At 48.1% G+C, this 13799-nt stretch overlaps 2 protein-coding genes across 2 annotated transcripts in view; one reads left to right on the top strand and one right to left on the bottom strand.

The window, feature by feature from the left end:
* Positions 1-1604: 1604 nt before the first annotated feature.
* LOC125095525 (translation initiation factor IF-2) lies at positions 1605-12753 on the bottom strand. The gene is made up of 4 exons (XM_047722015.1): positions 12507-12753; positions 11854-12405; positions 9892-9945; positions 1605-2097 (listed from the first exon to the last, which is right to left on the bottom strand). Exons 1-4 carry the CDS (start codon positions 12751-12753, stop codon positions 2030-2032), a joined length of 921 nt encoding a protein of 306 aa, XP_047577971.1. The 3' UTR covers positions 1605-2029.
* The window catches only part of CAB39 (calcium binding protein 39), an 88810-nt gene continuing 87056 nt past the window's right edge, over positions 12046-13799 (top strand). The window contains exon 1 of the mRNA XM_047721287.1: positions 12046-12382. The gene's annotated coding sequence lies outside the window, so the exon portion shown is untranslated. The remainder of the gene's footprint in view (positions 12383-13799) is intronic.

The raw sequence follows: 13799 nt of genomic DNA on the forward strand, positions 1-13799 counted from the left end.
CGGGCCCACCATGTTGCTAGGAAACTTCTGCTCTTACGCCTGTTTTTCATAGACTCCAGTTCTGTGTGAAGCCAATCCATGTCCTGGGGCTTCATGGCTTGGAGAGACGAACTCAATGGAAACAGGCATTGGTGGGCCTTGAAGTCTAACTACTGTGGATTGAAAGAACTCTAAGAGACAGGCAAACTCAGTTCTGGCCACTTGGAGTAGACACTTGACCATCAGTGATTGGCATTTTCAAACAACTAGCCTAGGTAACCACTCAACAAAAACCATGTCATACCATCCCAAACCATAGCAGCTACTGAGGGCACCCTAACTTGAGGAAGATCCTCTATTATGAAAAAAATTGTAACTATGATCAGACACCAGCAAAAGACTTGCAATCGGCAGCCCCTGGACCAAGTCCTGGGGGTGCAGAGAATAGGGGAGACTTGCTCTACCATGGAGACCTCTCCAGCATGTTCCCTGAAGAAAAGCCAGAGCACAGGTATGGCTTGCTGCCAGAATGCCAACACAGAAGGATCCAGATGTCAGGTCTTCTGGCAGAACATGCTTCAAAGTCAAGGTGAGGCCCAGAAAGACCCTGAAACTTTCTTTATCCATCTCAGATATCAGGACTCCCTGAAAAACTGGACTCTGTGGTGGTCTTGGCCTCTTGAATTGCTGGTGTTATGGATGTCATCATCAAGATGACAAGTGTGATCTCCTGGGCCAGTTCCGCTTCCAGCCATCATAGCCGCTACTCACCAAGGTCAGGTTCTAACTCACTGTGCCTCAGTTGGCACCTCAATTCTGGAGGCATAGTTCAAAGCTTAATATGCACCCAATCCATTTTTCTGTCCCTTGTTTTTGTTTTTAAAAAGTGAGGCTAAAAATAAGTCCTACAGTGCTATACACAGAGCTGATTTTCAGCCAGAATCCATCCTGCTCGGTAGGTGCTTGTGTAGTTCTAGTCGTTAAATATTTTTAATATGACCACTGCCTACACGTCAGACATGACCTATTCTCTGCCTCTGATGAGTTTTCTGACTTTGCCAGTCTTTATATGACCCAAAACACACACTTTGCACAGGAAGTTCCAATTTCCAGCACTGTGAAATGTCTCCCCAGTCCCAGGTACCACACTCCACTGGAGGACAGCACAGAGAATGTGCAAGGACCCTGAGAATTCCCGGGGACCCCCAGTTATCACTGGCCCCCGGGACCTCACTCCAGACATGCTTGCTTCACTCAGGGGAATCAGATTCTGGCACGTCAGAGGAAAACCTACCACAAATGTCTAGAACCTTCAGGCTACAAGAGAGGTAATTGCACAATGGTGGCATCATCTGGATGTCTCACCCTTCTCGGCGACATGTCCCTGCTGCAGTTGGGAAGGCCACTTTCTGGTTGCTGTAAAGTTGCAGAGGCAGCAGCTCCTGTCACATGCTGCCTTCAGACACCCCTGACTCTGCACATTCTACCCAGGGAAGTGGAGCCTTCCCTGCCTACCCCCACACTCCCCCAACAAGAAGAGGAATGAGAGGGGTCAGGGTTGGCTAAAGGCTTACATTTTATTTATTCTTTTTATTTATTTTTATTTTTTGGCCACTCTTATCCCCTGGACTTTCTCTCTTTGGGGCCTCCCCTCTCCCCGCCCCCCACCCCAGCTTATAGAGCTGGCCCCTGGCATTTCTAACTTTCAGGCTCACCCTTGACCTTCATAGTAGCCACTTAGACAGCTCCCCAGACCTAAGTGACACCTGTGCTCTGCCCGGCACCTTTCTGGGCTGGGACCTCAGATGTCACAATAGCATTTCCTGTTTTGGGAGTGTGTCTATGCCTGGCCGAGCTCAGGAAGATGTCAGACTGATTTCTTCCTGTCCCCCTTTCACAACTCCACCAGGACCCAAGGTATCTGGGGCCACATGTCCTTCTCTCAGTTCACTCATGTCTTGAGCTGTTGAAAGGTGGATGCCCACAGGGTTAAGTCACGGGGGGCTGAACAAAGCCTCAGGGTGCATGTGGTTTTGCCTCAGGAGGACAATCAGGGGTGATGCACTGGCCGCCACCAAAGCGGGGGTCCTCCCTGGAGCTGCGACAGGCAAAATTCACCTGAAAATTAAGAAGAGAGCTTTGGGGTGCCTGCGTGGTTCAGTTGGTTAAGCGTCTGCCTTTGGCTCAGGTTATGATCCCAGCATTCTGGGATTGAGCCCCACATCAGGCTCCTGGCTCAGCAGGGAGTCTGCTTCTCCCTATCTCTCTGTATCTCCCCTTGCTCATGCTTGATATCTCTCTCTCTCTTTCTCTCTCTGTATCTTTCTGTCTCAAATAAATAAATAAAATCCTTTAAAAAGTTGTTTAAGAAGAGACTTCTTTATTCTGGCTATTTCGGTAAAAAGCATGTTAGTGAAGAACACCTCAAAGAAAAGGAAGGAGGCCTGGAATTTTACAGAGGTGGGTAAACAAGGGGGCAATCTTGGAGTCTTATGGGAGTCACAAGAAAGGATGGAGATGAGAGCTCTCTTGGAAACACTCAGGGCAGTGTGGTCCTTTGTGGTTAGCTGGTTTTCCATTCACATTTCCACCACAAAGTAGGGGAGGGGAGGTTTCATGGTTGAGGCTGCACAGGGCTCAGATGAAGTTCAACATTGTCAGAACCACATTTTGTTCAAGAAGAATATTGTTACTGAATAACTCAGAGGTGGTCATTATACTTCCTGAGTGGGATAAAGCAAGGCCTTTTAGGAAATAGTCCCTCCAGGATTCTCGATGGTGTCATTCCTGCAAAATTGATGAGCCATCTCTTAAGAAGTGGGGCAAAGGTCGGTGGTTTTAAGGTCCTAAGGATCGGCATCTTAAAAGAGGGATGCCTGAAATAGAGAGATAATGCTATAGTAGTTGTATCAGAGTAAGGAGCCAGGAGTTGAACCTTGAGAATTAACCAGTCCAGTGGATTCCAGAGGTCCACAGAAGAATAACCCAGCAATATCACTGAGTTGCTTGACGCTAAGATGGCCATGCTCTTGGTGGCATTGTCCAAAGTCTTCAAAAGCACGTGTGACCCAAGCATTTTGTCAGACTTCCCTAGTGACCCAGCAGCAGCTGGTTCAGGGAGAATTCTAGCCCATGCATGGTCTGCTGCAGTGCTGGGTCCCTTGAGGTTAATGCCAAGTTATGGGGCTTCAGCTCACAGAGCTTCTTCAGATTCTGGGGGAAAGGCCAGCTGCAAGGCAATCGAGCGTGCTTCAGTGACAATCGCTCTAGTCTGTGGCTGACTGCCCGTGCTTTCGGGGAAGCATCAGAGGAAAACAAAAAAACTATCTGCACATGACAAAATAAAATGGCTGTGGTTAACCTATTACTGACAATTTTCTGTTTAAAAAAAAATTAAGATTTTATTTATTTGAGGGGTGCCTGGGTGGCTCAGTCATTAAGCGTCTACCTTCAGCTTAGGTCGTGATCCCAAGGTCCTGGGAACAAGCCCCATATCAGGCTCCCTGCTGGCCCGAAGCCGGCTTCTCCCTCTCCCACTCCCCCTGCTTATGTTCCCTCTCTCGCTGTCTCTCTCTCTGTCAAATACTAAAACATATTTTTAAAGATCTTTTTTAAAAGATTTTATCTTGTTGAGAAAGAGAGAGAGCACAAGCAGGGGCACAGCAGAGGCAGAGGGAGAAGCAGGTTCCCCACTGAGCAGGGAGCCCAATTCAGGGCTGGATCCCAGGACCCTGAGATCATGACCTGAGCAGAAGGTAGAGGCTTAACCAACTGAGCCACCCAGGCGCCCCACTGACAATTTTCTAAAGTGTAAGATCTCTTGGGTGTTCATAACAGAAGCAGGACAACTGACAAGGACATTTGATCATTTACAAGGTTATTAATAATATTAAAAAATAAACTTGATTCAGAAAGCCTTGTAGACAAAATATTAACACCATGACTAACTCTATTTTCAAAGAGGAGCAGATATTATACCTAACTTATAAAGGCAGACGCTTAACCGACTGAGCCACCCAAGCGTTCCCGGAATAAGTTCTAAATATGTACATATGAATATAACTCCACAGTTAAGTGATAGGACACCCAGTGGAAAAACTGCCTCCCCCCCGCCAGAAGATGTTAGATTCAAACGGAGGAAGTTGTAAGTGAGTTACCATTTGGAGACCCTGCTGACTTTCTGACTGACAACATCTACTATGGTTGGCTACTCTCAGCTACAGCAGTGCCAAGAAACGTCAGGGCCAGTGTGGTCATCGGCAAAGCTCTGGCAATTTCCCACACAACGCACAGTTCTGGAAATCTGAATGCAACTACCTACTACCTACTTAACCTGGTACAGGCTAGGTCCCATCTCTTCCTACACAACTCATCAATAGCAACTCTTAGATAAACCCAAATATTTCTTAGCATTTCTCTTCTTACAAAATGAAAGAACAAATCATGTATGGTTTTTCCTTTGGGAAATCTCAAAGACAGTGGTAGGTGCAAAAGCTATCACTCAGGATCAATTTGGGGGCAAGCAAAACATCAAAAGTTGTCAGGAGATTTGAATAACTGAATAAGGCAGGAACCACCATTCCTGAGAAATAGTACTTGGCTACTTATTTTTAAGGATTTAAAAAATAAACAGTAAGAGTAACATGATTGTAAAGAATCGTAGCTCCTTCTCAAGAGAGAGAATTTTGTTCTTTTTTACATAATCAAGGTCATCAGAAAGTCAGCATAAACCATAGAAGGTTCTGGTAAAGCACACAATCTTTGTTACCTAAGCAAACTACGCAGAAGGTAAAGAATCATCTAACAACCTCGTATTTGTTTCCTATTGCTGCTCCAACAAATTACTGCAAATTAAAGAGCTTAAAACAACATAAATATATTATGTTATAGTTCTAGAGGTCAGAAGTCCACAATCAGTCTCAAAGTTAAGATGTCAGCAAAGAGAGTTCTTCTTGAAGACTTTAGAAGACAATCTATTTCCTTGCCTTTTCCACCCTTGAGTGGTCCTTTTCACTCCTGACTCAAGGCCACTTCCTCCATCTTCAAAGTCAGCAGCACTTTATCTTTCAATGTCCCTTTGCTTCCATTGTTATATGGCCTTTTCCTCATTCTGACTCTCCTGCCTCTCTCTTGTAAGGACCCTTGTGATTACACTGAGCCCAGGGGGTGGTCCAGGATAATTTCCCCCATCTCAAGGTCCTCAATTCAATCTGCAAAATTCCTTTTGCCATGTAAAATAGCATATTCATGGGTTCCCGGGATTGGGTTGTGGCCATCATTAGGGGGCCATTGTTTGATCTACCACAAACTTCTTATGAACGGCAGACCAATAATTTTCTCACTTTAACAGAGGAAACCAAACTAGTTTCCCATCAACCCTACTGGATGCCAAAGCTCTTTTTGAAAATCTTACAAATAAATCCATCCAGCCAGCTTTAACCATAACAGATAAAATTCTCTTTTCTAGAACCTTCTATAACTTTCAATATCCACCCCTGTGGAAAATATACATTATATGTTAATAAAAAAAACTTTCAATATCCATTCCATTTATATCTTATGCTTTCTTGTTTCTCATTCAAACAAACCAGCCGTTTTCCTTTAGGACAAAACCACACTTTTTCCTTAACAAAACACATCCTGCATAGCTTAGTTCCCAAAATTCCCCCTTATTTCACTCAGCCATCCTTTCCCTAGACCTCTCTCCTCTTTTTTCTCTATGGCAAAGAAGAAGCCTCCCTTCTGTGTGCCCATAAAGCCTCTTCCCAATGGAAGGACCTCAAGGTATCTGATAATTTCTCCTTCTTGCACCTTTAGCTTCTTCTTTAGTGGTTCCTTCCCATCAGCATTTAAACATGCTCATTTCTGCTCCCCTCAGGCCCTCACTTGACCAGCCCTTCTTCTCCACCTTCCTGTCTTAGAAGTGCTACCTGTGCTTATTACTCCCATACTTTATTTCTTCTTCACACCTTAAACCCACCGCCATCTGCAGGTCTCTTCACCCATCCCTCCACTGGTAGAGCTCTCTCCAAGGTCACCAAGAGCCCCTCCCATTGCCACATCCAACTGATGCCTTGTATTACTTGATCCCCCAGTAGCTCTGGACTGTTGCCTAGCCTCTCTCTGGAAATGTGCTTGTCATTTTCCTCCTATCCTCTGATGGCTCCTAGATGGTGTCCATCTGAGCAAATAGCCCTACTGTCTAACCAGGTACTCATGTCAAAAGCCTGCTTTTCATCCTACGGTCTCCCCATCTATATCCATCAAGTCACCAAGTACTACCTTCTAAAAACTATTTTTTTTCTAACTGATTCATTCCCCTCTAGGGCCCCTGCCACCATCTTAGCTGAGGCCCCGTTTTTCCCTCGCCAGGATGAAAGCAGCCTCCTACTGATCCCACTACCTCCAATCTGGCCTTCTTCCCATCCGCAGTGTGCAGAGGGTCAGAGTGTTGTTTCTGAGAAGTACAAATCTGAGCTCACCATTCCATGGCTTCAAGTCTCAGTGCCCACTCCTCCCAACTCACCCCCACTGCCTTCCTGTTGAAACCCAGCCTACTTAGCTGTCCTGTGGACCTTTGATTATCTTTCCAACTTTATCTGGTGCCAACTCCCCTCCTTAAATCCTGCCACTTGTAACAACATGGATGGACTTCAAGGGTCCTCCACTAAATTAAATAGGCAGAGAAAGGCAAATACTGTATGTTCTCACTTAAATACAGAATCTTAAACGGCTGAGCCCTTTGAAATAGAGAGTAGAATGATGGTTGCCAGGGGTTTGGGATGGGGGAAATGGAGAGATAGTCAAAGGATACAAACTCCCACCTACAAGATAGACAAGATCTGGGGGTCTAATGTGCAGCATGGTGACCATAATTAACAATACTGTATTATACATATATACTTGAAAGTTTTTAAGAGACTAGGTCTTAAATGTTGTCGTCACACACACAAATCATTATTCGAGGTAAAAGATGTTCATTAACTGTATTATGGTAACCATTTTGCAATACACACGTGCACCTAATCATCTAATCTAATCTAATCTAATCATCACACTGTGCACCTTAAACTTACAAATGTTATGTGTCAATAATTTCTCAATAAAGTGGAGGAAAAAATAGCAATAAAAAATTTCTCTTCTGGGGCGCCTGGGTTGCTCAGTGGGTTAAGCCTCTGCCTTTGGCTCAGGTCATAGTCTCAGTGTCCTAGGATCAAGCCCTGCATCGGGCTCTCTGCTCAGTGGGGAGCCTGCTTGCTCCTCTCTCTCTGCCTGCCTCTCTGCTTACTTGTGATCTCTCTCTCTCTGTTGAATAAATAAAAATCTTTAAAACAAATTTCTCTTTTAAAACTAAGCTCTATATCTGAGCTATTCCCATGCACTTCCCTAAATTTACCATGCTTTCCTGTTTTTATGGTGTTTGCATGATTTTCCCAAACATTTATCTCCATCTTCAATGGCCTAACTCTTACTCATGCCCCATGTCTCAGCCTTCTGTAACTGCCTGTTTACTTGTGTGTCTCTCCTGGACTCGAAGATCATTGAGAGCAGGGACTCTGCTTTGTTCAACGTCTCATTACCACTGCTTATGTCCAGTAATTATGTGCTTTCAAAAAGTATCTGTTGAATAAATAAGGTTTCAATGAGATTTAGAGCAGGTCTGGTGGGTCTAAGGGAGTGGAGAGGGTAGGTGCATGGAAGAAGCAGTTACCCAGGAAAGTCACAAATGTCAAGCTTCAAAGGTAGAGTCTGGCCACTGCAGAGACCAGGGTAGGGCCAATTAAGTGGCTGATGAAGTGGAAAGGAAGTGAAGGTCACCAGGGAGGATGATATGAGGGAACTATGGTCCAACATATTAGATGAGTGGCACTAATATTGCCCGAGAGAAGTCAGGCACTGGGTGAGGTGGGGAGGAAGCTGTGAGTCAGGCTTCAAAGTCCTTTCACAGATGGTGTGATGAAGGGAGGGAGGTGCCTTCCTCTGATGATCCAACTTCAGTGGAGGAGAGGAAAGGAAATAAAAGTGACAAGACATTTACACAGGACCATCACTGATTGGTTTTCCTTGAACATGAGGACCCCGCCTTAGGACCCTGAGATCTGCGGATGCTGCACTAGAAGGTGGGGGTGGGGGAGACCCTCTGTGAAGGGGGTTTCAAGATGAAGGGGTAGAGGAATTTCCCAGAAAGAGGTTGTGCCTACAAAGAAATACATTAGTAGAAAGGGCTTTCCAGAAGGTTCCATAGAAGGACACAGAGGGTGTCTCCCAGCATAAATTCAAGCAGTCAAATGTCATGACGCCTTCCACTGGGCTTCAGAATTTGTTACAAACCCTGGCTCCAGAAATTTCTGCTATCTTGCCGTTGCAGTGGCTTTATTCCAGTTAAGAGATTAATCTGGAATCCTGATCTGACCCTTAAAACAAAGGAATCAAACCCCTGCATAGGGGATTATCAACCCCATGCATTCTTTTATTTTTGGGGGGAAATTGGTTCCTCAGTTGTTTTTGTGGAAATTGAGCACACTAAAGGCTTCCTTTTCCCTTTGGGCCTACAATTAAAAGGAACACTTGGCTTTAAACACACACACAGACACAGACACAGACACACACAGACACACACACACATTGCTGTGGGGTAAAGTCCTTATTAAACAAAGTTTCAAACTTAGATAAAACTTGTAGTCCTCACACTTGAGACTGCCGGGCATCTCCCTTCCACCATTACCAGAGAAAAGCAAAGAGACAGCTCCAGGAATCAGGCACTCCCCAAGTCCAAGGCTTGCTCTGGATTTCTTGTCAGCTTATGTCTCTCTGAGCAGAGACAGCCCCTCAACAGCTATGGTTCTTCTAATGAGCTTCTAATATGCTTGGCATAAACTGTCCTTGGTTAGGGTGGACTTTACTTTTAACGTGCTGCCATTTCTTGTACCTGTTCACTAACAAGGTTAATCTAGTTTTCTGTATGTGTGTGTGTGTGTGTGTGTGTGTGTGTGTGTGTGTATACTAGATTAACTGAGGTTTGGTATCAAGGCTACTAATAAGAGTAAGACTAATCAGCATCCTCCCCATCCCACCCTAACTTGTTGGAAATGTGGGATCATGGACCACCCCCCCCACCCCCCCCACAGGCCAATGCCATCAGTAACCGCATTTCGACAAGATCTTCCCAGAATGCCCGTGGACATCATGGTCTGAGAAGCTGCCCCAGGCCTTGCATTTACTGAGAACTATGCCTCACATAATCTCACTGCAAGCAACCTGCCTCTCCACCACCAGCACCTCTTTCTTTCCAGCTCGCCCCCCTTCCTGTGCTGATTCCAACAATTTCTGCCCATCATTCCATGGATTCCAGCAGGTTTACAGGGACTCTCCTCTACCACTGCCCCCACCTCCTGTCAGCCCAATTGGCTCACCGCCCCCTCTCATCTGGCTTGGATTCAACAGCTGGTCTTTGTACAATATTACTTCCTTGCATATACATACCTCTCCTTCCTTTCCCTTTCTCTCTCCACAAAAATAACCCCGGTGGAATCCTACTCCCCACCTTCCTTTGCCTGCACCTGCTCAGCCAAATGTGGCCAGTGAAAACACAGAACCACCCTGTTGATTGATCCTTCTTTACACCTTCTCCTCTTCCCTCAAGTTTCTGACACCTCTTCCCTCTCCACACTCCAAACTGATGACCTTGCTTCCTGTTTCCCTAAGAAAATAGAAGCTCTCAGAAGGACAAGTCCCCACGTTCTGGTACCTCATCCATCCGGCTCCCTGTCTCTATGCCCACACCTCGCCTGCCCTCTATTACTGTCTGTGAACATCGGCCTTGCTGGTACCTGAGGTACCCTAGTACCCTTGCCTTCTCTTCTTGCTCACTCAAGGATGGCTTTCCAGAAAATGTCCCTCCGCCCCACTTACCTTCATTATTGAATTTTTCCTTGCTACTAAATTGTTCACATTGGCACTTCCATTCTAAAAACAAAACAAAATGAAACAAAACAAAACAAAAATCTGCTTTGACCCTACATTCCCCTCCAACTGTCACCCTGATTCTGCTCCCCTTTAGAGCAAAACTTCATGAAAAAGTGGTCATGGTCTCTTTCTAGAGCCCCATTCTTTCTAGGTCTCATTCTTTCAAGAGACCGTGCCAAGCAGGCTTTCCCACCCACTTCTATTTCAATGGCACTTACCAAGGCCACTAGTTACCTATGTGGTAACTGACACCAATGTCCAATTACCAACACTAGCCTTACCTGAACTACTGGCTGCATTTGGTGGCACGAGTCCATCCCTGGTCTTCCAGCATGTGATGTTTTCTTCTCACTGCTATCCTGGCTCCTTTCCTCAGAATCTTTTGCTGGGTCCTTGTTATCTTCCTGTCTGACCTCTCAATATCAGGGGGTCTCAGGCTCATCCCCGGCCCCCGCACTTCACTAATACTCCCTAAATGACCTCACTGAGTCCTGAGATTTTAGCTATTCTGCGGGCTCCCAAAGTTCTATCTCCAGCCTGGACCTCTCCCCCACACCCCAGATTTCTATATCCAGTTTCCTAGTTGGGTGTCTAACAGGCAGCTCAAACTTAATATGGCCTCAGATGTATAGAGTTCCTCCCTTCCTTTCTGCTTCTGTTTAAATCTTCATTTCACCAACTGTATCTTCCAATTGCTTGAAAAGCCAAAATCCAAAAAAGTTTGGAAATCAGCAAAAATCTGTAAGCTCTACCTTTTCAATGTGTCTAAAACCTGACCACTTCTTTCCTCTTCCCACCGTTACCACCCAGGGCTGAGCCTGTCTTCTCTTGACGGGATTATTTCAAAGGCCTTCTAACCAGTATCTTGGCTGAAACCCACAGGCCCTTCAGGCTGGTCTTTATAGCCTTTTGAAGGCTCAGACCATGGCCTTTCTCTGCTTGAAACCCTCCAAATAGCTTCCCATCTCATGCAGAGTGAAAACCAAAGTCCTCACTTTGTTCTGTTTGGTTCCCCCTTCTCTCCTCCTATTTTCCCCTCTCCCCTCCCTCAGTGCGCTTGCCTTGTTGGGCTTCCTGGTGTCCCATCTCAGGGCCTTCATCCTTGCTGTTCCCTCTGCCTTTCCATATAGAAAGCTCACAACCTGCTTTCTTCACGTAGCTGCTCCCCGTAGGAGCGCTGTAACTAACAGTGTCTTCCCTTCTCTTCCCTCCTTAGTCTGTGCTGTTTGTCTCCATAGCACCAGAAACCACCCAATGTCCTATATGTGTTGGTTTATTTATTGGCATGTCTCAGGAGCGGGGACTGCTTTGTTCACTGTCCTGCCGCCTAGAATAGCGGCACACAGTAGATGCTCGAAAATACCCGGTTCAATTACAAATTAAACCAAAGCAACAGAGTGAAACAAAAATATATATGCATGGCATTTCTACGTAGCGGACTCTGCTGCCAGAGCTTTGCGATGCATTATTTCGTTCATCCTCATAAGCCTATCGTCCTGTATTGCTATACGTTGTGTGTGTGTGTGTGTGTGTGTGTGTGTGTGTGTGTGTGTAAAGGAAACCCAGCACAGGGCATGAAATAATCCATTGGAGACCACATCGTGGAGCTGGAGTTTAAATCCAGACTGTTGAGTCCTATTAATCTGGATCATTCCATCACTTTCTGCACTCTGGCTCAGAGGATACTACATGGGAGTTACCTGTCCCTCGCAAGTATGAAAGACTCTGTCTACACAAAGTGGGCCCCTGGCATTTAGAAAAAAAATAAAGCTTTGTTAACGGTTGAGGAAGTGGTCGTAGAAGGCGGACGTAGGATTCTTCCAGGAAGAGTGCTGAGACAGCCGAGAAAGGCTGAGCACCAACACTGAAGCGGCAGGTGAAAGAACACCCCCGCCCCCCCATACATACCTTCCGGTGCTCCGGCTGCTGCTTTTTCTTTGCGTCCCCTCCTGCTTCGGCCTAGGCGCGGACTCCGCTGTCGCGAGTCCGCCCGGCCGCTGGGGCGCGCCCGAGGCCGCAGGGGGCGTTGCGGCACCGCCCGACGTCGTGCCCTCCGCGGCTGCGCAGTGCGTACGTCAAAGCCGGGCTCGGGCCGGGAGCGGGGAGCGGCGAGGCCTGGGAGAGACTGATCCTCCAGCAGCCGGCGAAGGCGAAGGCGGCGCCTGGTCCCGCAGCAGCAGCCGCAGCCGCAGCCCAAGCGAGTGAGCGCAGCAGTGCAGCGGCCGCCGCGGGAGCCCCTGGGCCGCCGTCCGCCCGCGCAGCTACCGCCGCCGCCGCGGGAGTCGGTCGCCGGGAGCAGGAGCAGGCGGAAGACAACGGAGGGGCCGAGCGCCCGAGCCGCGCCGCGGGGACCCAGCGAGCAGCCCGAGGCGGCGGCGGCCGAGGACGGGGACGGCGACGACGCGGAGGCGGAGAGGGAGCCGCCCGGCCCAGCCCGGTGAGTGACCCCCCAGCCCGGCCCTGCTCACGGCGCAGACGCCCGCCTGGCTTCCGCCTGCCCCGGCCCGTCACCGGCCCCCGGGCTGCCTCCATTTTCTCCGGTGGCGGAGGCGGCGGGCCACTGGCCCGCCTGGCCCGCCCTCCCTGCTCGGCTCGGCTCGGCTCGGCCCGGCCGGGCCGGGCCCCTTGCGGAGCTTTCCCTCCTAGTCCCCTCCGGCGCGGCGCCCAGCGGCCTGCGGCCGGGGCTCTGGACGCCCGGTGCTCCCCTGCCACCCCTCGCGGTTCTCTGGCACAGCTGGCGATTGGGGGCGTCCGCGGCCGGAGTCGGGTGAGCAGGGAGGTGCGGGTAGGGCCAGCTGTCACTCCCATCGCACACGGCTCTGGCCGCCTCACTCCTGGCCCCTGGTAAACTTCCTGCTGTGGGGAGGCAGCAGCATCTTTTGTGATCTTCATTTGGGGAAAATGCCTAACTGACTTCTGGTTAGGAATTGTGCGGCCGGAGCGTTCCCGAGTTCGGTTGAACCAAGCCGAGCGCTGCACTGCGTGCGGGCGCTATAGTCGGTCCGCGCCAGAGGGATTCGAAGGGGAACCGGGGCCCAAGGTCCCCTCCCCCCCCCCCCCCCCCCCCGAGGAGCTTACGCTCTGGCGTGGGAGATAAGACCAGTACGCAAATAACCTCGATACCAGGAAAGAGGTGATAAGTCCTGTGAAAGAACTACAAAGTGCTAAAAAGACACCCGGGGATGACCGTACCGATCGATCACTTCCGCCTAGCAGAGATCTGGAAGGCTTCCTTGGCGAGGCGGTGCCAAGCTGAGTCTTGAAGGCCCGGTGGGGTTTGGGAGAGGACGGATGGGGAAGAGACGGTATGAGGATGGACAGCAAACTAGAGGACAAAGATAAAAAGGCATAGTCTAGAAATAGTGGATAATTCAGTTGTCTGTGGCCATGTTGGGGAGTTAAGGGTAGGCTACAGAGGTATTGGGGGGCCAGACCCTTGAATATTGTAGAGGAGCTATTTGAGTGGCATTCTAAGGTAAACTTAGAGCTCATTACTCAGTGACTCATGAGCCCGGAAATTTAAGCTAGGAGATATTAAGGCCGTCCTGTGAAAGAAAGAGAAGGAGGCCCAGTGAAGAGTTGACGTTCTGTGCCTTGAATATAAAGCAGTTTGAGATCGATTTTGACAGCTACAAATAAATTCATGTCCAGGCTAAGCAAAGTACCTTTTGCAAAAAGCTTCATTTAGATATCATGCTCTTAAGAGGTAATGGAAAGATGCGTTTAAAATAAGCTCTTTGCACATAAGGCAATTCTGTTGGTGCGGTTCACTAAAATGCATCAAAACTTCTCCCACGGTGTATTAGCTGGCTACACTTTGGAATTACTGAGTTGATCATAACTTCTTCGAAATG

This window comes from Lutra lutra, chromosome 3 (assembly GCF_902655055.1).
Source record: "Lutra lutra chromosome 3, mLutLut1.2, whole genome shotgun sequence".
Taxonomy (NCBI): domain Eukaryota; kingdom Metazoa; phylum Chordata; class Mammalia; order Carnivora; family Mustelidae; genus Lutra; species Lutra lutra.